Source organism: Acanthochromis polyacanthus, chromosome 22 (genome assembly GCF_021347895.1).
Source record: "Acanthochromis polyacanthus isolate Apoly-LR-REF ecotype Palm Island chromosome 22, KAUST_Apoly_ChrSc, whole genome shotgun sequence".
NCBI classification, from domain to species: Eukaryota; Metazoa; Chordata; class Actinopteri; family Pomacentridae; genus Acanthochromis; species Acanthochromis polyacanthus.
Genome location: NC_067134.1, coordinates 14,635,067 through 14,660,888, shown reverse-complemented (window position 1 = coordinate 14,660,888; position 25,822 = coordinate 14,635,067). Strand labels below are relative to the sequence as shown.

General features: G+C 40.2%; 3 protein-coding genes across 14 annotated transcripts in view; all 3 read left to right on the top strand.

Annotated features, from left to right (window-relative positions):
* Positions 1-25,822, top strand: part of LOC110967925 (NACHT, LRR and PYD domains-containing protein 12-like) — a 246,638-nt gene that overhangs the window by 183,323 nt on the left and 37,493 nt on the right. For 2 of the 12 annotated variants that reach the window (XR_007938892.1, XR_007938893.1), the window contains exons 1-2: positions 22,546-22,799; positions 22,872-23,647. The exons of 4 other annotated variants lie outside the window; for them this stretch is intronic. The gene's annotated coding sequence lies outside the window, so the exon portion shown is untranslated. Of the gene's footprint in view, positions 1-22,065; positions 22,800-22,871; positions 23,829-24,152; positions 25,656-25,822 lie in introns of those variants that run through there. 6 more of the 12 variants (XR_007938898.1, XR_007938896.1, XR_007938899.1 and 3 more) reach the window with 6 other exon arrangements.
* Positions 9,185-11,623, top strand: LOC127531795 (alpha-1-antitrypsin homolog). The gene is made up of 4 exons (XM_051941922.1): positions 9,185-9,800; positions 10,485-10,755; positions 11,051-11,198; positions 11,281-11,623. Exons 1-4 carry the CDS (start codon positions 9,185-9,187, stop codon positions 11,470-11,472), a joined length of 1,227 nt encoding a protein of 408 aa, XP_051797882.1. The 3' UTR covers positions 11,473-11,623.
* On the top strand, positions 13,132-15,815 carry LOC110972165 (alpha-1-antitrypsin homolog). The gene is made up of 4 exons (XM_051941920.1): positions 13,132-13,765; positions 13,956-14,226; positions 14,657-14,804; positions 14,886-15,815. Exons 1-4 carry the CDS (start codon positions 13,141-13,143, stop codon positions 15,075-15,077), a joined length of 1,236 nt encoding a protein of 411 aa, XP_051797880.1. The 5' UTR covers positions 13,132-13,140; the 3' UTR covers positions 15,078-15,815.

Genomic DNA, 25,822 nt, shown 5'->3' with positions numbered 1-25,822 from the left:
TCATCAACATGAAGGAGTGGAATTGGCCACAGGTTATCAATAATTGTTTTATCCTTGTTTGGTTTTGGTATTAAAGTAATTCTACCTTCCTTCATTGTTGCTAGTCATGCATTACTATTTAAACATTCTTTTAATGCTTCAAATAGTAATTCTAAAATATCAGCCCAGAAAAACTGATCAAAGTTGGTTGTAAGTCCATCTTGACCTGCTGATTTCCCCAAAGACATTTTCATTACAGCTCTATCAATCTCTCCAAACATGTCATTTTAAAGTCAGTTTGAGAAATAAATGGTTTCACCATTTTAAAGAAGTTTTTTGAGTTTGTCTCAGAAAAAGATGAAAAATATAAAATGTTGATAGAATCTAAATATTTCGTCTGCTGTTTCTTTTGGATTAGTCACAGTTTTATCATCAACATTTAGAGGCTGATTGCATTCTGGCTTGTCTTGTTTTTTCTAATCCACTGAAATAGGAACTGTTTTTCTCCCCATCTTCCATCCATTTTGCTCTCTGGATCATATACACACGTGGACAAAATTGTTGGTACCCCTCAGTTAAAGAAGGAAAAACCCACAATTCTCACTGAAATCACTTGAAACTCACAAAAGTAACAATAAATAAAAATTTATTGAAAATTAAATAATCAAAATCAGCCATCACTTTTGAATTGTTGATTAACATAATTATTTAAAAAAACAAACTAATGAAATAGGGCTGGACAAAAATGATGGTACCCATAACTTAATATTTTGTTGCACAACCTTTTGAGGCAATCACTGCAATTAAACGATTTCTGTATTTGTCAATGAGCATTCTGCAGCTGTCAACAGGTATTTTGGCCCACTCCTCATGAGCAAACAGCTCCAGTTGTCTCAGGTTTGATGGGTGTCTTCTCCAAATGGCATGTTTTTCAGCTCCTTCCACATATGTTCAATGGGATTCAGATCTGGGCTCATAGAAGGCCACTTTAGAATAGTCCAACGCTTTTCTCTCAGCCATTCTTGGGTGTTTTTGGCTGTGTGTTTTGGATCTTTGTCCTGTTGGAAGACTCATGACCTGCGACTGAGACCAAGCTTTCTGACACTAGGCAGCACATTTCTCTCCAGAATGCCTTGATAGTCTTCAGATTTCATCGTACCTTGCACACTTTCAAGACACCCTGTGCCAGATGCAGCAAAGCAGCCCCAAAACATTACTGAGCCTCCTCCATGTTTCACCGTAGGGACAGTGTTCTTTTCTTCGTATGCTTGCTTTTTGAGTCTATGAACATAGAGTTGATGTGCCTTACCAAAAAGCTCCAGTTTGGTCTCATCTGTCCAAAGGACATTCTCCCAGAAGCTTTGTGGCTTGTCAACATGCATTTTTGCAAATTCCAGTCTCGCTTTTTTATGAGTTTTTTTCAGCAGTGGTGTCCTCCTTGGTCGTCTCCCATGAAGTCCACTGTGGCTCAAACAACGACGAATGGTGCAATCTGACACTGACGTACCTTGGCCTTGGAGTTCACCTTTAATTTCTTTGGAGGTTGCTCTGGGGTCTTTGGATACAATTCCAACGATCCGTCTCTTCAATTTGTCATCAATTTTCCTCTTGCGGCCACGTCCAGGGAGGTTGGCTACTGTCCCGTGGGTCTTGAACTTCTGAATAATATGAGCCACTGTTGTCACAGGAACTTCAAGCTGTTTAGAGATGGTCTTATAGCCTTTACCTTTAAGATGTTTGTCTATAATTTTTTTTCGGATGTCCTGGGACAATTCTCTCCTTCGCTTTCTGTTGTCCATGTTCAGTGTGGTACACACCTTTTCACCAAACAGCAGGGTGACTACTTGTCTCCCTTTAAATAGGCAGACTGACTGATTATGAGTTTGGAAACACCTGTGATGTCAATTAAATGACACACCTGAGTTAATCATGTCACTCTGGTCAAATAGTTTTCAATCTTTTATAGAGGTACCATCATTTTTGTCCAGGCCTGTTTCATTAGTTTGTTTTTTTAAATAATTATGTTAATCAACAATTCAAAAGTAATGGCTGTTTTTGATTATTTAATTTTCAATAAATTTTTATTTATTGTTACTTTTGTGAGTTTCAAGTGATTTCAGTGAGAATTGTGGGTTTTCCTTCTTTAACTGAGGGGTACCAACAATTTTGTCCACGTGTGTATATGCACGTCGTGCTTCATTCAAATACAATTCATCTCATTTAGATTGCAACCTAATCAGTTCTTCTTTATTCCTATCAGATAACGCATTCATTTTACAACACTCATTAACCACGCCTGACGTGTACATCAGCGGGGTTACTGCATTCGCTTTGGTATCTGGCTGGCTGTATGTGTGTATGTCCGTTCAGATATCTCTGCAAGTGCTGAAGTCAGGATAATCAAACTTGGCACTGAAGATCGGTCTAAGGTCCCCTGCTTAGCTGAGGAGTTAGAGGTCAGCAGATCAAGGTCAAGGTCACAGGGGTCACTTAGCACATTTCATGTTGAATGATAGGGCCATTGGGCGTGGTTCTGCCATCTACTGAGGGCTCGTCTAGTTGATATCATTCATCATTTGTCTTTCTGATTCGTTTTGTTTCTTATATATTCTTTTACCAGAATCAACTCAGTATTCTCTCACTTTATATTTGAAAAATTCCCATTTACTTCCATAAGAACCAATGTCATCATCTTAGTTTACCCTCCTTTTGTCTTCATTTACGGGCACCAAAAAAAAAAAGTTTCCTTGTCTGAAAAAAATCCAAATATTCAGCAAAAAATTTACCAAATTTCTGAAACTGTGCAAAACCTTCATTCAGAAAATTTCAATAATTCCTTAAAAGCTTCCCTTAAAAGTTTTTTTTTTTAAAAAAATCCCCCACATGTGACAAGAAAATTCTTGTCAGTATTTTCAAAAAATGAGTAAAAATCTTTCAAAAAAAAATCCTAAAAATATCTAACATGACTACGTATATATCAGTAAAACTTCTAATATTTTCTTTAAGAACATTCATAAAAAAATCTACCAAAATCCAACAAGTTTCACTGAATTTTGTTAGATTTTTTTGTGAATGTTCTTTACAAACATTTTTAACATTTCTTTTTTTTCCACCAAAAAATGTTAAAAAATTTCCCCAAAATGTTGAAAATGTGGACATCAGAAGTTTCACTGTGAAAATATATTTTTTTCCCACATTTTCAAAGTTTAAAACAGGTCAATTTGACCCATAAGATGACACAAGGGTTGACTGAAGATCAGAGTTTCATCAGCATTGAATTTCCAGTCTTTCTGTCTCAATGTTCTTCCTGTTTCAGGCATTAATGTAACAGTAATCACACAGTGATCAGTAGTAGGAGTCAGACAGATTTCAGTCTGCCAGACATATTTGAACATTTCTAGAATTGTCAGCCACAGATCTGTTCTTGATTTACAGCTCCCATTAGGCCTGATCCATGAAAACTGTCTGAAATTAGGATTATTATATCTCCAAACGTCAATTAGGGTTATTTGTGCAAAATGTTTCAACTGAACAATGAGCTGCTTGCTGTGATTTTGCTCTTTCTTTCCGATGTGATGAACACTGTCCACCATATCCTCTATTGACCAGGGCACTCCTGGAGACATTTTGGAGAGAAGAGAGATCAGCGGTCCTCTCATGTTTTTATTTTCCTTTTCTTTCAGCCCTTTGACTCTCAGATTCCACCTTCTCTTGTACCTTTCTTGTTGGTGGCATTTCTCAGTCAGCGTCTTCACTTCTTTCTGCACTTTTCCCAGCTATTGTTCCAGCTCCACTCTTTTCTTCTTGTATTCGGTAACCTCCTCTCTCATCACTGCTACCAGGCTGCACTTTCCCTCCATTTTTCTGCTCAGCTCTTCCATGTGTTTTTCCTGTCTGTGAGCACACTGACAGCTTCTAGTATTTTCTTACTAGTAGCAATGTCTCCTGGCTGTTCTTTTTCTTCCTCTGATTTATTGTTTTCCAGGCTTGCAGCTTGTCCGGTGTAGCTGGCGGTGCTTCTTTTGCTGTTCATGTTGATGGCCGGTTCACTTGACATTGTTGCAGAGTAGTCGTGATCCATACATCCACAAAGGAAGAGAAAAATAGTCTCCTTTCTTTTAAAAGTCCGAGACTTCAATTTTTTTTGAGACTAAACTTCAGTTTAAACAAACTATGAGGGACCGTTTGAAGATTTCAGGAAAGTGTTGCTGCTCAGAGCGTCATCTTGCCGGAAGTCTCTCTCATCCAACTAACAAGTCAGGACTCTCTGGGATTAGATCTGGAAAAGTCATGTTGTTGATCGACAATTAGATAGCAGCAGAGACTCAGACACAAATCTCTGTCCCTGCAACCGATCAGTCATCAATAATAATACTGATACATATCAACCAATCATGTGACTGCAGCTACTTTTGATAAAACTGGGCTTGTTTTACCTACGTACCTTACAACGATTTGAAAGAGGCATCGTTTATCTGTCGTTTATGTTTTGACAACGTATATCTGATGAGTTATTGATGCTGGAAGTCCGAATCTGTCAAGATCTTTCCAACTTACTGAATTAAATCTGTCCTGTGTACGTTAGGGTTATAACTTTTTGAACTTTTTTTCCAAAATCAAAGTCCTGCATCATGATTGGATGAACTTTTTGTTAAAATTGAAGAAACCAAACTCCATTTTCAACAGTTTTTTAAAAAAGTCCCCCCGAAACAAAAAAGTATTAAATACACATTACAGCCAATGATATGAAATGAGAAACCGTGCTAAGTTATCACAAGGGCCATTACAAGTCAATATGACTGATAATGGATCAATGATAAGTTGTACTGCCATCATAATATACTGGAGTATCAGTTTCTATTCTTGCTTCAACTTTATAAGCCATGTCATTGGTTGTAATGTGTACACCTCCTGTCAAAAGATTTAGGACGCTTTCTCAAACTTTTGACAGGGGGTGTATTTAATACTTTTTTGTTTCGGGGGGACTTTTTTAAAGGAGTGTTGAAAATGGAGTTTGGTTTCTTCAATTTTACCAAAAAGTTCATCCAATCATGATGCAGGACTTTGATTTTGGAAAAAAAGTTCAAAAAGTTATAACCCTAACGTACACAGGACAGATTTAATTCAGTAAGTTGGAAAGATCTTCACAGATTCGGACTTCCGGCATCAATAACTCATCAGATATACGTTGTCAAAACATAAACGACAGATAAACGATGCTTCTTTCAAATCGTTGTAAGGTACGTAGGTAAAACAAGCCCGGTTTCATCAAAAGTAGCTGCAGTCACTGTGCGACGAGTTGAGCAGGGACCATCTGCAAATTGCAAAACCACTGCAACAGCGAAGAAAGACACAAATATTCAGTAACTTCACTCTTATGTAGCTACTGTAGTGTCTCCAAAATCACTGCAGCCTTCAACTGGATGCTGCTGGTCGGACTACAACTCTTGGTTTGATATAAAAAAAAAAAAATTCATATAAGTTTTTATTCATTTTAAACCAGCAGAAAAAAAAACAGAGCAAGAAAATATATACACACGTGGACAAAATTGTTGGTACCCCTCAGTTAAAGAAGGAAAAACCCACAATTCTCACTGAAATCACTTGAAACTCACAAAAGTAACAATAAATAAAAATTTATTGAAAATTAAATAATCAAAATCAGCCATCACTTTTGAATTGTTGATTAACATAATTATTTTAAAAAACAAACTAATGAAATAGGGCTGGACAAAAATGATGGTACCCATAACTTAATATTTTGTTGCACAACCTTTTGAGGCAATCACTGCAATTAAACGATTTCTGTATTTGTCAATGAGCGTTCTGCAGCTGTCAACAGGTATTTTGGCCCACTCCTCATGAGCAAACAGCTCCAGTTGTCTCAGGTTTGATGGGTGTCTTCTCCAAATGGCATGTTTCAGCTCCTTCCACATATGTTCAATGGGATTCAGATCTGGGCTCATAGAAGGCCACTTTAGAATAGTCCAACGCTTTTCTCTCAGCCATTCTTGGGTGTTTTTGGCTGTGTGTTTTGGATCGTTGTCCTGTTGGAAGACCCATGACCTGCGACTGAGACCAAGCTTTCTGACACTAGGCAGCACATTTCTCTCCAGAATGCCTTGATAGTCTTCAGATTTCATCGTACCTTGCACACTTTCAAGACACCCTGTGCCAGATGCAGCAAAGCAGCCCCAAAACATTACTGAGCCTCCTCCATGTTTCACCGTAGGGACAGTGTTCTTTTCTTCGTATGCTTGGTTTTTGAGTCTATGAACATAGAGTTGATGTGCCTTACCAAAAAGCTCCAGTTTGGTCTCATCTGTCCAAAGGACATTCTCCCAGAAGCTTTGTGGCTTGTCAACATGCATTTTTGCAAATTCCAGTCTGGCTTTTTTATGAGTTTTTTTCAGCAGTGGTGTCCTCCTTGGTCGTCTCCCATGAAGTCCACTTTGGCTCAAACAACGACGAATGGTGCGATCTGACACTGATGTACCTTGGCCTTGGAGTTCACCTTTAATTTCTTTGGAGGTTGCTCTGGGCTCTTTGGATACAATTCCAACGATCCGTCTCTTCAATTTGTCATCAATTTTCCTCTTGCGGCCACGTCCAGGGAGGTTGGCTACTGTCCTGTGGGTCTTGAACTTCTGAATAATATGAGCCACTGTTGTCACAGGAACTTCAAGCTGTTTAGAGATGGTCTTATAGCCTTTACCTTTAAGATGTTTGTCTATAATTTTTTTCGGATGTCCTGGGACAATTCTCTCCTTCGCTTTCTGTTGTCCATGTTCAGTGTGGTACACACCTTTTCACCAAACAGCAGGGCGACTACTTGTCTCCCTTTAAATAGGCAGACTGACTGATTATGAGTTTGGAAACACCTGTGATGTCAATTAAATGACACACCTGAGTTAATCATGTCACTCTGGTCAAATAGTTTTCAATCTTTTATAGAGGTACCATCATTTTTGTCCAGGCCTGTTTCATTAGTTTGTTTTTTTAAATAATTATGTTAATCAACAATTCAAAAGTAATGGCTGTTTTTGATTATTTAATTTTCAATAAATTTTTATTTATTGTTACTTTTGTGAGTTTCAAGTGATTTCAGTGAGAATTGTGGGTTTTTCCTTCTTTAACTGAGGGGTACCAACAATTTTGTCCACGTGTGTAAATTTAAAACAACAACAAAAACAAACAAACAAAAAACAAATACATTACTCAAATTGATGCGGACAAAATTTGTGGCGATCATGAGTCACAAAACAAAAACAAAAAAACAAAACAAAAGGGCAGCAGTCATGTATCAGTTTTACATCTCATAGAGATGTTATGCATCACTAATGTGAGCCAGAAAGTAATTTTACTTGGGACATTGTTTACCCTGGCGATCATATTCTCAGAAGCAACTCTCTGTGTCATAAGCTTAAGCCATTCCGCAAATTCTGGCTTCCATGGGCTCTTACAGTTCTGTAAAATGATTCTGGCCCCGACCATACAGCCTGTTAAAATCAGTCTAAGCTCTGCCTTACACAGGCTTGATGGTATAATAGACGTATCTCCTAACAGACATAGCTGAGGTGATTCTGGTAGAGATAATTTAAGCCACTCCTCCAGTTTTTTCAGTATCATCTTCCAGCAAGGTAGCACCTTTGAATAGTCCCATATAGCATGAAGAAATGTACCTTCTTCTTTAGTGCATTTCCAACACTTATTGTCCTGGATTAATCCCATTTTGAACAATTACAGGGGTGTAAAATAATATCGATGCACAATTTTATAATGAATGAATTTACCTCTCGCATCTTTCGTAGCCCACCCCGCATTTGAAATCACATCTTGTCATGTTAAGATAAGATAGATAAGATAATCCTTTATTACTCCCCATGTCAGATGAAATTTCCCTAGTTACAGCAGCAATATATAGTTAAAAAATAATTATAACAATAATATATACAAGAATGAAAATGAATAGAGTATTACTAACTATAAATAAATGACATTAGCAAAAAGTGACTTGTGGAATAAATGTGAAAGTGCAAAAAATGCCAGTAGTGCAAGGAATTGTTGTGTTTATGTTAACATCAGCCAGTGATGCTGATGATATAAAGTCTTACAACAGATGGAATGAATGACCTGTGATAGCGCTCCTTCTTGCAGGGTGGATGTCTCAGTCTGCTGATGAAGGAGCTGCTTAAAGACCCCACATTGTCATGCAGTGGATGAGAGGGATTGTCCATGATGATGTGAGCTTTTGCCTTTGGTGTTGTACACGACTTTGGCACCCTCTAGAAATACAGGTCATTCCTGAAATCTGATGGCAAGCCCATTCTGAATCACACCCTTGTCGCTGCCCTCTTGGATGCAGTTTTGTTGCCCTCTGCCATTGCTGTCTGTAAGTGTTCTGATCTCAATAGGAAATGCTGCTGCTGACGCTGCTGCTAAAGCAGCTGCACGTTCTCAGACACCTCACTGACAACTTCCTGTCATTGAACTTCCTCACACAGACACAGACACTGTCTCCTCCATTGTTGCCATGCAACAACTGGCCACACCACCAGTAACCGTAAGGTGGAAGCCCTGCCCCAACAAGTGATGTGCCAAGTCACCACCCACCATAACAGACCAGGAAGAGAAGCAGAAGGTTGACTACCACATCAACAGATAGGCACCTCACACGCTGCACAAAAAAACACTTCCTATAGACTGCTGAGCACTCTGTGTGAGTTTGTACTTTGCAGCTTCAAATAAAACACAGACAACTTGTGATTCTCAATAGACTTATTTGTTCAACTTCAACAGCTGATAAATAATTTTCTACAAAACTGTCAGCTGACTCTCATTGGCCTGCTTAATATAATGATGAAGTTTCTGCCAACCTGCACCAGGAGGATGTTATTGGTAAGCATCAGCATCATTGAAATATGCTGAATGTTTGTATAAATTCTAACCACTTGGACTTCAATCTGAGAACTAAATCACAGTTTAGATTGTAGCTGATGTGTTTTATTTTACTGTTAACATGATGAATGATGTAGTGAGATTTCAGTGACTGCTTCTTTTATTATTTTCATTACATACAACATTGTAAAATAGCTGCTGTCATTTTATTTCACTCTGTACTTTTCTTGCTTTGAGCCAATCATGGTTAAACTCCAATTACAGTTCACTCCTTCTGTTTTTCTTTTCATATTAACAGGTTATAAATATGTATGGGATCTTTGCCAATTGTGTCCTAGCAGCACTGCTGCTGGCTGGAGCCCTGGCAGACCACCACCAGCACCAACACAACCATGGCTCTGGACACAGCCATGAGGACGAGATGAGCTGCCACAAGCTGTCCCGTCCCAATGCTGACTTTGCCTTTGCCCTGTACAGAAACCTGAATGCCAAGACTGATGCTGGAAAGAACATCTTTTACTCACCGCTGGGCATCTCCACTGCCCTGTCCACGGTGTCTACAGGAGCTGGTGGTGACACCCACAGCCAGCTGTTCTCCACTTTGGGCTACGGCCAGAGTCAGGTCAATGAAGGCTATGAGAATCTTTTCCACATGCTTGGCCACAGCCAGGAGAACCAGAAACTGGATGTTGGTAACGCTGTTGCATTGTGCGCTGGTTTCAATCCTTTGGAGAGTTTCTTGAAAGAAATCAAACATTACTACTCCGGCGATATCTTCAATGTTGACTTAGCCAAACCTGCTGAGGCTGTAGCCGAGATCAATGCGTACATTAGTAATAAAACCCATGACAGAATCAAAGATATGGTGAAGGACTTGGACCAGAGCATGGTTATGATGCTCATTAACTATGTCTACTTTAAAGGTAAGAAGCAAGTCGAAAGTCTGTGCCTTAATGTGTAGTTAACCAAGAGGGTAGGACACAAACACATGAAAAATAAGTCACCTGGAATGACCTGAACATGATGCATGAAGGTTGGGAAGCAAACTGCAATATAATTTGTTCTGACATATTTACCAGGCGTGAACTAACCGTGACGTCACCCGTTGGTTTCAACGCCGAGAAAATGAAGCCCGGATTTTGCTACTTCCTGGTCGCTATTTTGGATTTGTTTGGAGCCAGTGACGTAAAAAGCATCATCAAACAGGCTGGACCGGAGAGCAGCTCGGGGCAGGACCAGTCAATGGGACTGTCAATCAAGTATAGCCACGCCCCCTGGCTCCGCCAACTTTAACGATTTATTTAAAATTCAGTATTGATTTATTTTAAGATCGGCCACCTGATCTCTCATTTTGACCATGAAAACTCACGGGAAAAAAATCCTGAGCTGTAGAAAATCAGTCCATCAAACTTTATTTTTTCAAAAATAAATTGGGGTCTATGGAGCAAAAGCTTTTTGGAGCCAACCCTAGCGGACGGCGTGATATTCCAAGTTTTTGACACTTCCGGGTGGGCTTCAATTTTGGAGTCAGATGCTACGTCCATCTTTATATACAGTCAATGTTATTTACATTACTGTCATCATCCCCTCTCCGCTGTCTCATACAGGAGAATGGGAGAAGCCCCTCAATAAAGACGTAACACACAAGGCAGACTTCCACGTGGACGACACCACCAAAGTTCAGGTGGACATGATGACAAGAACAGGAGACTACAACATCTACCATGATGCTGACAACCACACTACCATCATCATGCTACCGTATAAAGGAACCACCTCCATGATGATTGTTCTGCCTGATGAAGGCAAGATGAAGGAGGTGGAGGGATTCATCAGTAAGGAACACCTCAGGCACTGGCGAAACTCAGTCTCTGAGTGGTAAGAGGAATCATATTCACTTTTGAATCCACCTACCTGGTTGTAGATAGTGTGTTGGAGACAGAGTGAGCAATGTACGTCTTTCACAGGAATGCCATGGTGTGTATGTAGTTTATGATGTGAGAACATAATGGAGTCACTGAATGAGATAAATATAACCTGAATGACCTAATGATTGAGGAATTGTTGAGGGCATCAGATAAATTGAATTTACTTGGATGTTTTCATGGTTTAACTTGAAGACAGAAACAGTAATTTCCCTGTCTGACACCACTAATGTTCTTTGTTTTTTCAGGTATATTGATTTGTATTTGCCAAAATTTTCCATCTCTGTTGATGCCTCCCTGCGAGACACATTGAAGGAATTGGGCATAACCAAAGCCTTTGAGGACAATGCTGATTTCTCTGGGATATCAGATGAGACCGAGATCAAAGTCTCAAAGGTAGGGGTTTATTTTTAGGGTGAGATTTTTATGGAATAACAGCAAATTAGCATTGAGCTCCCCTTTGCTGTGTCTTCCACAGGTTTCTCACAAGGCTTCGCTGAGTGTCACCGAGATGGGAACAGAGGCAGCAGCTGGCAGCATCTCTGAGATGATCCGACTGAGCTTGCCACCATCAGTCAGAATTGACCGGCCCTTCTTGGTTTTTGTCATGGAGAATTCCGCTAGGAGCATCCTCTTCATGGGCAAGATCAATAACCCTACACTCATGTAAACACGTGTACACTCGCGAAATGAGAATCGCAATCAACGGTGTCGCTACGACAATCCTATACTGATGCTGTAGTAGTTGTATATTTACTTGTACGTGTGCATCTTTGCTGGACAGTCAACAAGAATACTATTAAAGAACACTTTCTATGAAATGTTTCAATGTGTTTTCATGTAAACATGACATGTTAGGGTTAGGGTTGTCAGGATGATCACAGGAAAAGATCGAAGTCAGTTTTAGTGAAGGTTTAATGTTGGGGTACGGGTGGCCGGAGCTTCAGTCACAGAGACTGCTCAGCTAGCTTCAATAGGAACACAAACGAAAGCGACAACTGCATTTAGATTTATTATACATTGGTGCGAAATTGAATGAAAACGAGAAAAATGTTTCTTTCTCAAGTGACTGATAACACAGGACATGGTCAGACTTTGTCGTTAAGAACACTATCACATAGACAAATTACAACAGGTACTTTAACTTGCATTAAAATATCTGAAAAGTGTATGAGTGAGCTGAAAAGAAATTGTAATTGTAGGTTCTTGTTAGCCTTATATCTTTAGATAAGTCAAACTCTGTGAGACTTTTACACTGACAGTGACCAGTTCTCGCTCAGACTTGGGCAGATGATGAAATGTACATGGACCCTAACTGACCCCCACACATTTGCAGATGTGCAAAGTGTAGCACAACTTTAGTAACAACAACTACATAACTGTGGTGTCCATGTGTTCATCCACATGGGAGTAAAATCAAGACTTATTACTGGTCTTAGAAGAAGAGAACCCTTTGCTACATTGAACATTACAACAGGTTTTAACAACTTATGAATTGAGTGAAGTCAGACCAGACTGCAAAGATGTTTTTGTGATTTTTAGCCATTTACTGAAATGATTAATAGAAGACAGTTTGCTCAGTAAGATAACAGATCAGTCATAAATAAACAGAAATGTTGGTCTTTGAGGTTGTCGGTTAAAGTTCACCTGAAATGAGAAGAATCCATCCATCTGTTATCTAAACACCACTTCATCTTCATTAGGGTGTGTCAGCTATTCTAAATGATTAGAATGAGGTGCTTCATGTCTTCATCAAATTCTCCTGATAGCTGCTGTTTTCTCAAATATATTTGTACTTCTATGATGACTGTGTACAACTGTCTTACTACAAATATGACTCACTCACAGGTCTTTACCTTGGTTGTGTTGACTGAGTTGTGTTGTATAAGTGAAGGCCAGTCAGAAGTTGGCATCGGACAGTAAAGGCTCATCCTCATTAATGTTTAACAGAAACTGTCAGCTGACTCTCTTTGGCCTGCTTGATATAATGATGAAGTTTCTGCCAACCTGCACCAAAGAGGACCTTATCGGTAAGCATCAACATCATTGAAAAATGCTGACTTTTTGTATAAATTCTAACCACTTGGACTTCAATCTGAGAACTAAATCACAGTTTAGATTGTAGCTGATGCGTTTTATTTTACTGTTAACATGATAAATGATGTAGTGAGATTTTAGTGACTGCTTCTTTTATTATTTTCATTACGTACAACATTCTAAAATAGCTGCTGTCATTTTATTTCACCCTGTACTTTTCTTGCTTTGAGCCAATCATGGTTAAACTCCAATTACAGTTCACTCCTTCTGTTTTTTCTTTTCATATTAACAGGTTATAAATATGCATGGGATCTTTGCTAATTGTGTCCTGGCAGCACTGCTGCTGGCTGGAGCCTTGGCAGATCACCACCACCACCGCCACAACCATGGCTCTGGAAACAGCCATGAGGGCAAGATGAGCTGCCACAAGCTGTCCCGTCCCAATGCTGACTTTGCTTTTGCCCTGTACAGAAACCTGAATGCCAAGACTGATGCTGGAAAGAACATCTTTTACTCACCACTGGGTATCTCCACTGCCCTGTCTATGGTGTCTACAGGGGCTGGTGGTGACACCCACAGCCAGCTGTTCTCCATTTTGGGCTATGGCGCCTTAAACCAGAGTCAGGTCAATGAAGGCTATGAGAATCTTTTCCACATGCTTGGCCACAGCCAGGAGAACCAGAAACTGGATGTTGGTAACGCTGTTGCATTACGCGCTGGTTTCAATCCTTTGGAGAGTTTCTTGAAAGAAATCAAACATTACTACTCCGGCGATATCTTCAATGTTGACTTAGCCAAACCTGCTGAGGCTGTAGCCGAGATCAATGCGTACATTAGTAATAAAACCCATGACAGAATCAAAGATATGGTGAAGGACTTGGACAAGGACATGGTTATGATGCTCATTAACTATGTCTACTTTAAAGGTAAGAAGCAAGTTGAAAGTCTGTGCCTTAATGTGTAGTTTACCAAGAGGGTAGGACACAAATACATGAAAAATAAGTCAGCTGGAATGACCTGAACATGATGCATGAAGGTTGGGAAGCAAACTGCAATATAATTTCTTTTGACATATTTACATTACTGTCATCATCCACTCTCCACTGTCTCATACAGGAGAATGGGAGAAGCCCTTCAACAAAGACGTAACACACAAGGCAGACTTCCACGTGGATGACACCACCAAAGTTCAGGTGGACATGATGAAAAGAACAGGATACTACAACATCTACCATGATGCTGACAACCACACTACCATCATCATGCTGCCGTACAAAGGAACCACCTCCATGATGATTGTTCTGCCTGATGAAGGCAAGATGAAGGAGGTGGAGGGATTCATCAGCAAGGAACACCTCAGGCACTGGCGAAACTCAGTCTCTGAGGAGTAAGAGGAATCACATTCACTTTTAAATCCAGCTACCTGGTTGTAGATACAGTGTGTTGGAGACAGAGAGCAATGTACTTCTTGTAATGATTGAGGAATTGTTGACATATTTTCACTTCAACAACAATAACAACCCTTTTTAACTGGGGGTGGGAAAGGACCACCGCCTGATGGCAATGCTGGGGAGGCGGTGAGGGTACAGCACAGTATCCGGGGGACCTTGCACTTCCTGCAGCACGAATGGGCCCGTTTCGAAGTAGAAAGAGCACAATGGGAGGTGGAGCGGGTTGAATTACAGGCCCAAATCGCCTTCCTGCAGGGAGAGAGGAAAGGCCAGGAGAACCCTGCTTGAATGTGTTCATGGTTTAACTTGAAGACAGAAGCAGTAATTTCACTCTTGGATACCAATAATGTTCTTTGTTTTTTTCAGGTATATTGACTTGTATTTGCCAAAATTTTCCATCTCTGTTTGTGCCTGCCTGAGAGACACATTGAAAGAATTGGGCATAACCAATGCCTTTGAGGACAATGCTGATTTCTCTGGGATATCGAATGAGACCAAGAGCAAAGTCTCAAAGGTAGGGGTTCATTTTTAAGGGGAGATTTTTGTGGAACAACAACAAATTTGCTCTGATCTCCCCTTGCTTTGTCTTCCAAAGGTTTCCCACAGGACTTCGCTGAGTGTCACCGAGATGGGAACAGAGGCAGCAGCCATCAGCATCGCTGAACTGATCTATCTGATGTTGCCGCCATCAGTCACAATTGACCGGCCCTTCTTGGTTTTTATCATGGAGAGGTCCACTAGGAGCATCCTCTTCATGGGCAAGATCAGTAACCCTACACTCATGTAAACATGTACACTAGCGAAATGAGAATCGCGATCAACAGTGTCGCTACGACAATCCTATACTGATGCTGTAGTAGTTGTATATTTACTTGTACGTGTGTATCTTTGCAGGACTGTCTACAAAAATACTACTGAAGAATACTTTCCATGAAATGTTTCAGTGTGTTTTCATGTCAGCATTTACTAAAGATAATACAGGGGCATCCTTGCAGCATGAAATAGACAAAAAAAGGGGGCATCAAACACAAAATCGATTAACTAAACATATATAAGTATGAATAAATGCTTTTTCTCAATTTGGTCATCAACTACATTCATTTTGTAGTATTATCTAGCAGCTAAGTCCCTGCAGTTTAACAGTTAAGTTTTGACTGGTGTTACAACAGAGGTTGTGTAACCTGATGGCCATCAGCCTCACATGACTCTTCGCCCTTTGACAAGTCAACACAAGAGTTGCTGTAGAGTATTTATGTTACACTCGTAATAACAGATGCATCTGACTTTTGTGTAACAGACTTTATTCTGTAATCACAGAAAATAACAGTTTTGTGTCAGTAGTGGTTTCTCTGCTTGACCAACAGCAGACAGCTTGGCTGAACTGAGCTTCTTCTTTACTTATTACTAAGCTGACGATCCTTTAGTAATTCCACAGTGATTTACACATCTCTGTTACATTTTGTTTTCAAACAGAAATACATGGAAAACAATGAACTTGGCAAATACCAATAAATTCACAACTTCAGTCTTTTTGTAACTATTTGCAGTACTGGACATGTTTCTCAAATATAGATGTCATTTACACCAGATAACAAATCATTTACAAACAGAAAAGTTGCCTAACGTTTATCCATAAGGCAGCGGAGATGCTAACGAGTTAGCGTTAAGCCAGCGCCAGTTCGGGACAACTTTAAACACTCATAAAGATGATCAAATCTACTTTAGACACATCAAACTTTAACCTGAACATGCAAAAACGTCTTATGATGTTCACTATACAATGCTTGTGCACTCAACTCACCTGTAATCACAGAAAATAACAGTTTTGTGTCAGTAGTGGTTTCTCTGCTTGACCAATATGGAGTAAGATTACTGTCAAAAGTATTCATCCACAATTCTAACCATTCGTATTCGTAATGTTAAACGTTTGTATGTTAATAAAAAATGTGTACACAAAATTCTGCTGTCATATGCATGAGTTTGATAAATTAAGGGTTAGGATTGTTTTTACGAGTATGAACCTAAAAGTTGTGAGTGCAACTCTAATTTCTACGACTACGAAGTCTTCCCTGTGAGGACGAATTCAAGTTTATGGGTACGAGTAGAAAAATACTGGAATGACGTCACATAGGTCACAGGGGAAGGTAATCGAACACAGATTGCTCCAAACGCGCATGCGCCATTTATAAAGAGTAGACGCCGGGTGGACCCGGTGGACCTACCGGGGCAGGTGACGCCTCACAGGTCAAGTAAATAACACATCCAACTTCTTGTAATTTATTTATTTCATGAAACTGTACTGTTTTAATTGATATACAGTTTATGGACGAAAGACGGTACTGCTTAGCTTGCACGCTAACGAGCCGGGCCGGTGACACATTAGCCTTCTAATGCAAGGAGGCTAATGAGGAGGCTAAGGAGGCTTAATAACAAAACAAACATAATTTGAGATTATGAATCGTGGCAATTGGCGTATGAATCAGCCCATTGTACAGCCTAAATTGCTGTAAATTAAGTCCAGTTTTAGTTCTTTGCAAACTCAGACACGTGCATTAGTTTAGTTTACAATGAATCTGGCGGAGTTCGGTAAAGTTGGAAAGATATTCACAGATTCGGACTTCCGGCATCAATAACTCATGAGATATATGTTGTCAAAACATGAACGATGCCTCTTTCAAATCGTTGTAAGGTAGACAATGTGCTACAAGGCCAATTTTATCAAAAGTCGCTGTATTTCAAGCTACAGAAATAACATTGGCGTCTATGAGCAGCCGGCGGTGCAACGAGTTAACAGGGACCGTCTGCAAATAGCAAAATCCTTAAAATTCAATTTTTCATTTAGCACCAAACAAAGAGTTGTAGTTTGACCAGCCGCAGCCGATTCATGGCTCCAGTGATTTTAGTGGCTCTACAGGGTACAAGAGTAAAGTTATTGAATAAATGTGCAGTGTCTCTTTTCGCTGTTGCAGCGGTTTTGCTATTTGCAGACGGTCCCTGTTAACTCGTTGCACCGCCGGCTGCTCATAGACGCCAATGTTATTTCTGTAGCTTGAAATACAGCGACTTTTGATAAAATTGGCCTTGTAGCACATTGTCTACCTTACAACGATTTGAAAGAGGCATCGTTCATGTTTTGACAACATATATCTCATGAGTTATTGATGCCGGAAGTCCGAATCTGTGAATATCTTTCCAACTTTACCGAACTCCGCCAGATTCATTGTAAACTAAACTAATGCACGTGTCTGAGTTTGCAAAGAACTAAAACTGGACTTAATTTACAGCAATTTAGGCTGTACAATGGGCTGATTCATACGCCAATTGCCACGATTCATAATCTCAAATTATGTTTGTTTTGTTATTAAGCCTCCTTAGCCTCCTCATTAGCCTCCTTGCATTAGAAGGCTAATGTGTCACCGGCCCGGCTCGTTAGCGTGCAAGCTAAGCAGTACCGTCTTTCGACCATAAACTGTATATCAATTAAAACAGTACAGTTTCATGAAATAAATAAATTACAAGAAGTTGGATGTGTTATTTACTTGACCTGTGAGGCGTCACCTGCCCCGGTAGGTCCACCGGGTCCACCCGGCGTCTACTCTTTATAAATGGCGCATGCGCGTTTGGAGCAATCTGTGTTCGATTACCTTCCCCTGTGACCTATGTGACGTCATTCCAGTATTTTTCTACTCGTACCCATAAACTTGAATTCGTCCTCACAGGGAAGACTTCGTAGTCGTAGAAATTAGAGTTGCACTCACAACTTTTAGGTTCATACTCGTAAAAACAATCCTAACCCTTAATTTATCAAACTCATGCATATGACAGCAGAATTTTGTGTACACATTTTTTATTAACATACAAATGTTTAACATTACGAATACGAATGGTTAGAATCGTGGATGAATACTTTTGACAGTAATCTTATTCCATAGACCAACGGCAGACAGCTTGGCTGAACTGAGCTTCTTCGCGTGTGCTCGCATGGTCAGTCTGTTTATCCACTACTGCCAGCTACTGGCGAAACTCGTTATTACACCAGAAATTACTTTAACACAAACAGGTGAATGTGGGTGAGTGATCAACGATTTAAACAGCATAAACAATGTATTATTAAACATAAAAAAATATTGGGGGTGTCTTTTTAATAGTCTATAAGTCCTGGGTGCCACATTTACACAATCAGTACACATAAACCCAAGTGACAAATGAACACCTGTGGGACATGTTAGACTGATATGTGTGAAATTTTCCACCATCATTACCTTATCTTTTGGGAGACTGTTGTTTTTCCCTCCAGAGTTCCAGAGACTTGGAGAATTAATGCTAAAGAGAACTGAAGCTGTTCCAGCAGCAGCCAGTGGCCCAGTACCTTTCTATGTTTGAAAAACTTATTAAATTGGTTATTTTTTTTCCTTTAATCTGTCATCTATGCCAATGTTTTTACAATTCTTGACTTGGACTTGGACTGTTTATTGTAAACTGTTTTTGCATGCACATTGTTCAGCTTTACCCGTTTGGATTTCTTTCTTCCACTCACATTTTCCTTTCTATTCATTTGTTTGTGCCACGAAATTCAATTTGCAAACTCCTGAGATGTGTGATGTATCACAGTAAACTTCGAGTAATGCAGTTGAGGTGCAGAAGAAGGGGAACCGTTTGCATTGCATCATCTTACAACAAGAGTTAAAGCTGCTTAGTGTAGCTTGTGTTTGTGTGCTCAGTCGAACCAGTTATGGCGATCCTTCTTGTGTTTGTGTTAGTTTTAAAGCAGAGCACCTGGAGTTCAGCTAATATGTTACAGCCAGATGCTTCTTGTTTGCCCTTGTCCAACTGATTTATGTGTTTGGACAAGCATGTTGTGACGTGCAATTCTTTCCCCCTCTCTTTCTCGCTGTTATGTCTGGGGCCAGAGCTACACTCCATAGAAGCTGAAACCATTGCAATGGACGTCCATCTCAGACAAACACTGTTATCCAGTGTGCTCAGTATGCATGAGTTCTAAACACACATTAGCTTCTCGAGGTAACCCACACATCTGTTTCCACTGATATCTTAAACAAGGAACTGGAAAAGGCATATATACATAAATTTGCCCAATATGCTTTTTGGTTAGTCTGCAATCCGTAATGAAACCTGTTGAAGCTATTGGAGCAGGAAGGCCATAAATGAGGCAGTTGGGTGTCATTTCAAATCATAATTTTTCCTTGATAATATTTAAAAAAAACAATGGGGAGCAGCAGAAACACTTCTAACCCACTTTGTGCTCAGATGTTTGGCCTGTAGCCATACAGACGGAAGTTGAAGGGAGTCCAAAACCGAGCTGCTAGAGTAACAATGCACTATTAATATCACACAAGTAAGAACAAAATGGATTTCAAATTATCATGGCTTCTTCTCAGAGACTCTTGAAAGACCTGCCATTAATGCCATTTAGTTACCGACACATTATCATTTGCTACGTGCGAACACCAGGACTATTATCTGGATAAACCAAACAACTGGACCAAGTTAATGCCTGAACAAATGGAAAGACAACCACAACAGAATAGTGACCAGATACGATGGACTGTCAAAGAAATTTGGCAAAATTTAGCATATATGAAAGAACCGCTGGTGACAAGAAACGGATATAGAGTAAAACTAACCTCAACTCTGAGGTAACGCATTTCAGTCAACAACCAATGAGAATGAAGGATGGCTTTGATTGATATGTGATGTCATCAGTGAGCTCCCTAAACACAAGGAAACAACATCCACAGCTTTGGTTTGTACCACTGCAACCACATCAGAATAGGAAAACAGCTCTTCACTGCCATCTCCAACAAACTGGAATTGTGTCGTGTGTTATTAGTTTTTAAAAAGTTGTGGCTTTAATCTTTAAAGTGTATTATGCTAAACTTAAAGAACTATCTTTGCTGAAGTGTACAGTGGGAAAAAATGGTAAAAAAGAAAATTTCAAAAACTATGTTAAAAAATGGTAAAATACGGAAATGTTCAAAAACTGTTAAAACTGGGAAAATGATTAATGACCAAATTCTATTTTTAGCTGATTTGAATATAGTTTAACAGTGTAAAGTTGCAGTCACAAATTGCAAAAGAAGGAAATACCATTTTTCAGATTTTTTTATGTAGACAATATGTAGAGTTTTGGCCCTTTTTTTTTACAGTCAATGTGTAAGTTAATGTATTTTTTGTTTTGTTAATGTACTAGATACTGTATTATCTGTAATTCAATGAATTGGGGAAATCTGACTTTTATTTATTTATTTATTTATTATTATTATTATCTATTTATTATTTATCTAATTTATTTCAACCATTTTGCAGTTCTTAATATACACCCATCTATCTATTATCTATACATCACTTAATCCTCTTTAGGGTCACGGGGGGCTGGAGTCTATCCCAGCTGACTGAGGGTGAAGGCCACCTGAAGGACACCTGGACAGGTAACAGTCTATCACAGGGTTACACATAGATCACACATCAGAACACAGGATTCAATTCAGTTCAGTTAGATTAAATTTTATTTATATAGCTCCAGTTACAGGTCAACTTGTCTCAAGACACTTTGCGAACCTGTTGGAGCCAAAATTTATGTAATTTGTGCAATCGGTAATTTGTGTATAATCTGATTTAGTAGTAAGTTAAGTAGAAAGCTTTTTTATTCTGAGTTAATATTAACCTTATAGAACTTTTTGTTTGTGTTGTTATTTTTGTCGTTGATGTGGCTATGTGCCCGCCCACTCATTATGTCCAGGTGACTGCAGCACCTGGATATAAGTGGGTGGTCACACGGGGCCGGAAAGCTTTTTGTTCTCGGCAGCCGCACAGTTTAAGACCGCTGGCGCTGATGTAGGTAAGCGTTGTTCTTTTTGTTATTTGGCTGGTTTGGATTGCCGCTGCTGGTAAGCAGATTCTCTTTTTTGTCGTTTTTGATCATGGAATAAGTGGATTTATGAAAATGGAAATTTTGGTCTGGAACGTTTGGATTTGTGTGTTTCATGGACAGCGCTGGGCGCGTCTGACTGAACCTTCCTGAACCGAAAGCCTGTGCATCTTTTTTATTGGAAAAAGATCGCGCTAATAGAACCCATATGCAGCATCCCACAGTGGACATGACAAAGACTAGGCCAGTTGGTGGGACAGCAACCACAGATCTGAAGCATCCAGCTCTGGGACCAGGGACACTTGGAGAAAGGACACAGGGAGAAGCAGAGTGGATGCAATGAAACAATGGTATATATATGTATACATATATATATATATATATATATATATATATATAATATAAAGGCAGATAGAGAAGGGCTCAGTGCATCCAGAGAGGTCCCCCAGCAGATTGTAACTGAATCAGTTCTTCTTTATTCCTATCAGATAACACATTAATTTTACAACACTCATTAATATCATTCATCAGTTGTCTTTCTGATTCTTTTTGTTTCTTATATATTCTTTTACCAGAATCAATTGAATATTCTCTCACTTTATATTTGAAAAATTCCCATTTATTTCCATAAGAACCAATGTCATCGTCTGACTTAACCCTCCTGCTGTCTTCATTTACGGAGACCAAAAATATTGTTTCCTTGTCTGAAAAAAAATCACAAAATTCAGAAAAAAATTCCCCAAATTTGTGAAAATGTGCAGAACCTTCATTCAGAAAATTCCAATAATTGCTTAAAAATAATTCCTTAATTAATAATTCCTTAAAAGTTTCCCTTTAAAGAAAAAAATCCAACGAATTTCACTGGATTTTGGTAGATTTTTTGTTAATGTTCTTAAGAAACATCCATCCATCCATTCTCTATGCACCACTTTATCCTCACTAGGGTTGCGGGGGGTGCTGGAGCCTATCTCAGCTGACTCGGGTGAAGGCAGGGGACACCCTGGACAGGTCGCCAGTCTGTCACAGGGCAACATATACAGACGAACAATCACACTCACACCTACGGACAATTTAGAATAATCAATTAACCTCAGCATATTTTTGGACTGTGGGAGGAAGCCGGAGTACCCGGAGAAAACCCACGCATGCACAGGGAGAACATGCAAACTCCATGCAGAAAGATCCCAGGCCCAGGCCGGGATTTGAACCGGAGATCTTGTTGCTGCAAGGCGAAAGCGCTAACCATGCCACTGTGCAGTCAAGATCAGGAGTCAAATAGCTCATTTATCTTTGTGTGTTTCTGTGTTTAGCTTTCATTTTTATTTAATGTTATTCTAAAAAAATACATATATCTGCCTCCAGAATTGTCCGTGTGTTTCTCCTCTTTCCAACTGTGGCCGGATGGTTTCTCCCTCCTAGCCACTGTGTGGCACTGTGCTATTTCAATCATCGCTGTGACAGCGGGGTGGTATCCGGCGCCGCTGCATATATATATACACAGGTGGGTGGTTTCACCTTAGTCTCATGCTTTCTCTTGAGCTCTCCCCGTGGTGGTAACTGCAGCCAAGCGGGCTGGATCTGGCGTGATCAATCGGGACGCACATCATATCATCGGTACAGGTAATGGGCTTTTCCCCCTTCCCTTTTGTGATGTGCAGCGCATTTAGTGACAGCCTGCTTTACTTTGTTTAGTGACGCTGGGAGACGGGTCGCTCCGTTCAGCGTGCCGTGGGTGCTTCTGTGACGACAGGGTAAGCTATGCGGTCCACATTATGTGATCTGATGTGTCAACTGGTCCCTGATTTTGTGTGGTTGCTGCAGTTTATTTGCTGCTGCTGTCGTTGGATCTCCTCCTCCTGCATTGCTTCTACGCTGCGCCACAGCTAACCGGGTATGTATCGCTCAATGAGGAAGTGATCAATGAAGTCCAGGTGATGTTATTTAATGACAATTCTGCTTAATTGTCTACCTTTACTAGGTTGCAGCTAGACGTGTGGTTCATTGGACGTCATCGTTCCCTGGACTGGCGGCTGTCTCGGCTGTCTCGGCTGTCTCGGCTGTTTCGGTTTTTTCTTTCTTTTCGCCGGCTCTTGGTTGCGGCTCTTGTTCTCGGTCTGTTTGCCGGCTCTGTGATTGGTGCCGACAACTTGCTGTGTTTGACTGTGTTGGTGTGTATTTTCCATTAGGTTTACCGCCAACGTGTGTAGAGTTACTGCATTGTACTTTTTCTGTAAAAAACCTCAGGCTATGAGGATTATCATGCCTCATATGTTACCTGTGTTTTAAAGGTTATTGTGTGGAGTGAGTGTGCGTGTGTGTTTTTACTGTGTATATTGGTCTGGTCACCAGCACTGCTAAATCAGGAGTACTAATTATTTGTTTCTTTTGTGCAGGTTTGGTGAGCCTCGGCGGCAGTTTAATCCCTGGTGGTGGTTCACGGATCCCTTTTCGTTGGTGTGTTGTCACAGGTGTGATTATTTGGACCCCCTTTTTCTTCTTTTTGGTTATTTGTTTGCCTGCCGCCATGGTAAGCCAGCCTGCTCCCTTTATTGTTTAAGTTTAGTACTCCTGATTCTCTCTTTTAAACTGGTGGCTTGCTTTTTATATTTAATGCCATAATTAATAAAGAAATTGTTGTATTTTTGGAAACACGTCTCAGCCCAAGTGATTATGAACCTGTGTGCCTTCAGTGTTTAAATGGTCCTTGGTTGATCATGTTGAATTGAATGTCCCGGGGGTGAAATTCCCCTGGGTGGCGTCGCAATATTTATGTGAATCCTAGCCATTTCTCCCCATTCTCCATTCCCCTTCCCTTAGAGCTCCCCCTCGCCACGCCACACAACCTTTCAGACTGTCCTGTTTGAGATCCAGACACTACATTTACATCATTACACGATTCCATTGTTTTTTATCTGATAATTTGTCCAAATACAAGTTGTCAAGGAATTAATTCCAGGCTTCTTCATGAAACAGGTGCAACCACCGGATCTATATTTGGAACTTCATCAAAATAGACCGTGAAACAGCAAGCAACAATTTCCGACACTCACAGAATACTTCACTTCCGTGTGCACACCTCCTTCAGAATAAAAGCATGGCTCAAAACACAATGAGTAAAGGCGTATAAATTTCATGTTGCTTCACACAAGTCTGAGCTCTGATATTATAGGAAGTACTATGAGCAGCCAATCAGTGAGTGAGAGGAAATCCCAGGTGTGTGCATGATGTTGATTGTGCTTGTGACAGGTGTGTCTTAATTTGTGGAATTTTTGTCATTTTGTGTTTTAATTTGTCTCATTTTTATCATTCTATGTCTCCTTTGTGTTATTTTATGTCCTAATTCTTTTGATTTCTGTCATTTACAGTCTTGTTTCTGTAGTTTTAGCCTCAGTTTGTCTCCTTTTTACTGTTTTGTGTCCTTGTCTCATTTTCTTTTTTTATCATGTGTCGCCTTTGTGTCATTTTATATTATAATTTAGCTTTTTTTTTTGTAGTTTTTCTGTCTTGATTTCTCAAATTTATGCCATGTTGTCATAATTTCTCACTTTTGTAGTTTTGGCAGTCAAAGAGGGGAATTGGCTGGACAAGCTGGTCGGGAGGTGTGTGTCGGTGATGGGGAGGGGTGTGGACTCTGTTGGAGAATTCAATTCAATTTTATTTATATAGCGTCAATTACAGTCAACTCGTCTCAAGACGCTTTACAGAACCCAAATGCCTGACCCCCAGAGCAAGCCCAAAGGCGACAGTGGCAAGGAAAAACACCCTTTTAACAGGGAAGAAACCTCGAGCAGAACCCGGCTCTATATAGGGGGGACCCATCTGCCTGCTGGCCGGGCGGGTTGAGAAGGACAGAAGAGGGCAAGGGGGAGGGATGGGAGAAGAGGGAGGGGTGGGAAAGCAAGGAAAACACAACACACATTTGGATACATGCATGACAGGATATGTGACACAGACAAAGTATAAGCTAACATTGAAAACTGACTCATAATTTACTCTTATGATGTACGGCTCTGACATTAAACATACTCCATATATAGCTAGCAGTAAAATTCAAACAGTATGTAAGTTAGCATAACAGTATAGTGAAGGCAATGCAGAGTTGACTGGTGGAAAAAGGGAGTTGGAAGCAGAGGGCTGGAGGAAGGTCAGCAGCAGCATCCCACAGTGGACATGGTGGAGACTGGACCAGCTGGTGGAACATCAACCGCAGATCTGAAGCATCCAGCTCTGGGACCAGGGACACTCGGAGAAATAGCACAGGGGGAAACAGAGTGAATGTACTGCAATAACGGTATACATATTAAATGTAAAGGTAGATAGAGAAGGGCTCAGTGCGTCAAGAAAAGTCCCCCAGCAGCCTAGGCCTATAGCAGCATGACTAGAGGCAGAACGAAGGGACGTCCAAGAAGGAGTCAGCTGTGCAAATGAAGACACAAGCCGAACCCCTGTGGGTCACCCAGTCAGCCCCAACTATAAGATTTGTCAAAAAGGAACGTTTTGAGCCTGGTCTTAAAAATAGAGAGGGTGTCTGCCTCCCGAACCCAAACTGGGAGCAGGTTCCACAGGAGAGGCGCCTGATAACTGAAGGCTCTGCCTCCCATTCTACTTTTAGAAATTCTAGGAACAACAAGTAAGCCTGCAGC

Excerpts from the sequence above, each read along its gene's own strand:
- LOC127531795 (XM_051941922.1), top strand. The coding sequence starts at position 9,185 with ATGTATGGGATCTTTGCCAATTGTGTCCTAGCAGCACTGCTGCTGGCT. Across the intron at positions 9,801-10,484 it reads TAACTATGTCTACTTTAAAG|GAGAATGGGAGAAGCCCCTC; the intron begins GTAAGAAGCAAG and ends TGTCTCATACAG. Across the intron at positions 11,199-11,280 it reads CCGAGATCAAAGTCTCAAAG|GTTTCTCACAAGGCTTCGCT; the intron begins GTAGGGGTTTAT and ends TGTCTTCCACAG.
- LOC110972165 (XM_051941920.1), top strand. The coding sequence starts at position 13,141 with ATGCATGGGATCTTTGCTAATTGTGTCCTGGCAGCACTGCTGCTGGCT. Across the intron at positions 13,766-13,955 it reads TAACTATGTCTACTTTAAAG|GAGAATGGGAGAAGCCCTTC; the intron begins GTAAGAAGCAAG and ends TGTCTCATACAG. Across the intron at positions 14,227-14,656 it reads CGAAACTCAGTCTCTGAGGA|GTATATTGACTTGTATTTGC; the intron begins GTAAGAGGAATC and ends TGTTTTTTTCAG.